At 39.3% G+C, this 3,359-nt stretch overlaps 1 protein-coding gene across 1 annotated transcript; it reads right to left on the bottom strand.

Moving 5' to 3' along the window:
• Positions 1-3,359, bottom strand: LOC306966724 (C-reactive protein-like; the record flags this gene model as incomplete). Its single annotated transcript, XM_079561537.1, has 9 exons — positions 1-216; positions 292-586; positions 653-755; positions 1,241-1,301; positions 1,372-1,417; positions 2,444-2,598; positions 2,688-2,982; positions 3,117-3,219; positions 3,338-3,359. The coding sequence occupies 9 exons, from the start codon at positions 3,357-3,359 to the stop codon at positions 1-3; spliced, it is 1,296 nt and encodes a 431-aa protein (XP_079417663.1).

Raw genomic sequence — 3,359 nt, 5'->3', positions numbered from 1 at the left:
CTAACACGGATGTTGTTTATTCTGGACCAAGACTCTGCCTGTGATCATAAACTCTATTGAGCTCCAGTTGAGGATATTTCCTTCTGGAAAGTTGAACTTCTGACTGTAGTTATCTAAGTGGTGTGGAGAGAGCACATAGTCCCACATGTGGACATCTGAAATCATCCCCACAAAAGAACGGATTTTGTCAAAGCCTCCTCCATAAGCATCCTGGTCCTGTGGTGGGAATAATGTATAGTCGACATTACCACAAAGGATATGAAAATACGACTTGTAGTACTTCTACTATACCTGTCCGACGACAATGATCATAGGTCCACTGATATTGGAATTAGTGGCAAACTTCATACTTGAAGGTTTCCCATCGAGCCACACCTGCACCAGACCAGACGCCGCCTCCCAAGTGGCACAAACTGACTGCCACGTGTTTAGTTTGAATTCTTGACCTTTGAAATTTTTGGCAACGTTCCTAATATCTACATTTATTTCATCCCTGGCAGGCATCTTAAAAATGTGAAAGTCATTCACGTGAGTGGGTGTGGCCAAAACAAAAAAACTGAAAGATCTGACAAGGTCAGTAAGATACCTAAAAAACAAACAAGCAAAACATTAGTGTCATCGTCCATTTGAAGGAGCTCTGCCGTACACTGACCTCAGGCAGACCGTGGCTGCTCCCAGAGTCTGTCTGGAGGTGGTGAATCTCACATGGTCGGTGTTGGTTTCTTGTGGAAAGATCAGCATCTTTCCAGTCATGTCTTCAGGAAAGACACATTTGTATTTTTTAAAGACAAAGTAGCCATTTACAGTCAGTATGTAAGTACAGAGATAACTCCAGCCCAGTTGACTACAATGAAAACTTCTATTTTTCCTGGACAACTGAGGACTAACACATATAATACAGGAGCATAAAACATCACATGGAAATTCTTCTTCAGTGAAAGCATATCCACTGTCAACGTTAATTGCAGATTATTCAGATGCAGAATAGAGGTGACTTCATCAAATCAGGTCAAACAGAAGAGGCTGGAAGTTGGTGTTTTCTGTTATTTATTTATATTTTTGTGATCAGAGCTACATTACAGCAGCTTTTTCATAGATTCACTGACTGCAGGTTTACAATGAGGAAAAGGTGAAAATGAATATTATCTACTTTCATCAAAAAAAAACCTGTAATGTAGTGAATATGTAATGAATACTCCAAACATTGTTGAATTCAACTAATGATGCCATTAATGTTTACCTCGAGGAAGAGCTGCGGATATTCCAATTGTCAATGAGAGGAAAATGCAGACAGGCGCCATCTAATCAATGACAATAACAACATTTGTATTCAGTCTTCACAACTTGAATAGCTGGCATGTGTGCTCTTACCTTGAGTCCTGTTGCTCTCTTCTTCAGTCGTCTGTGGGATCTGTGTCTGCCCATTCATGAACTGTTTGTGTCATCAACATGTATTAAGGGAAATAGAATGTCAGGACAATAATTTACTTACTGGGAGATTGATCAAAGTGATGCCAGCTGTGTCTACAGACCGCGACCCAAACAGTTGGTCAACAGGTCAATGGTATTTGCTTTTACAAAAACCATTGACCTGTTGCTACAGCAGGTACATCAACGACATTATGCACACAGTTGTTTCTGGATTTACTTGCTTTAACACAGACTTCAGACTTTACTTTATTGTTGTTATGGGCCAGTATGTAGCAACACTTATTTTTTCATTGCAATGTTAACGACCAAGGGTGTTGTTAGCATTTGGCCTCTCCTCATGTATTCCCATAGCTCCAAATGGGGTGAAGTTAGAAGCAAGCAAGCTCTTCCACGGACACTCAAGAAGACCAGAGAGGAACGTATCAACTCGTCTAAGCTCAGGTAAGAACATATCTCAGTATGGAAAAACGGTGGCCTGTTCCTTTAAGGAGTAAAACAAATCCATTGATCAATTTTGGACAAATTGAGATACAATATGAGGATTACTTGTAGGTCATATTAAGGATATATAAGAAACCACAGCAGTTTACTAGAGCAAAACAAACAGACTGGATACTAGTTCAGTTTAGATAACTTTATTGTCATTTAAAAGTACATATAATAAAAAAAAAAGTAATTACTCTCAAACCTTACGGCAAAAAACAAGATTATATACACTATATACAGACCAATATCAACAATATATAAACAAAACAGGGGGCAGCTGAAGGAGGACAAGAAAGAGCTCAACAAATATTCCATCTGTATTGTCTGCATGCTGTAAATGTGTGAAAACATGATGCACTTTATAGTGATTGGATTTGCTAAACCTGTACAAAACAATCTTATAATCTTTCCTAATCACCCCATAAAGGTTGAGCTCATTCTTCTTCAAACGGATAAATGTCATTTTTAATTTGGATGTTGTTCATTCTGGACCAAGACTCTGCCTATGATCGAAAACTCTATTGACCTCCAGTTGAGGATATTTCCTTCTGGAAAGTTGAACCTCTGACTGTAGTTATCCAAGTGGTGTGGAGGGAGCACATAGTCCCACATGTGGACGTCTGTCAGCATCCCCACAAAAGACTGTTTGCTGTCAAAGCCTCCTCCATAAGAATCCTGGTCCTGTGGATGACACATGTTTTTATTAGTTGCTCATACTATTGAAAAAGGAATTCTCAGGCATCGTTTTGGATAAATACTGTGTACTGTACCTGTCCTAGCACAATAATCATAGGTCCACTGATGTTGGAGGTACTAAAGAACTTCAATATTGAAGGTTTTCCATCAAGCCACAGTTGCGCCAGACCAGAGGCTGCGTCCCAGGTGACACAAAGTGACTGCCACCTGTTCAGATGATAATCCTGAGCCTTAAAGGTTATGCCAAGGTCTCTGATATAAGGACTGATATCACCACTTGCAGCATTCTTCAAAATGAGAAAGTCATTTGCAACTGAAGGAGTGGCCAAGGAGAACAAACTGAAAGCTCTGGTGAGTTCTGTAATAAACCTGCCGACACAACAGAAACATGAGCATTAGTATTAGTATTAGTATTAGTATTAGTATTAGTATTAGTATTAGTATTAGTATTAGTATTAGTATTAGTATTAGTATTAGTATTGTTGAAAGTCTGTGTCACGCACCTTTGACAGACAGTGACGGCTCCCAGGCTCTGTCTGGAGGTGGTGAGTCTCACATGAGCAGAACTGCTTTCTTGTGGAAAGACCAGCATCTTTCCGGACAGGTCTTTCAAAAAAAATATTGATATAAAATATATTAAACACACAAACAAACCAATGAACCTAATGTCTAGGCTTCCAAAGGTGTTATGATAAAACGTGTGCTTAGTTTATTTCATGTTTACCTTGAGGCACTGCCGCTGACAT

This window comes from Gobius niger, assembly GCF_951799975.1.
Source record: "Gobius niger genome assembly, chromosome: 8".
Lineage (NCBI taxonomy): Eukaryota > Metazoa > Chordata > Actinopteri > Gobiiformes > Gobiidae > Gobius > Gobius niger.
Note: the sequence above shows the minus strand (reverse complement) of the source record. Positions and strands in the feature narration are given on the sequence as shown.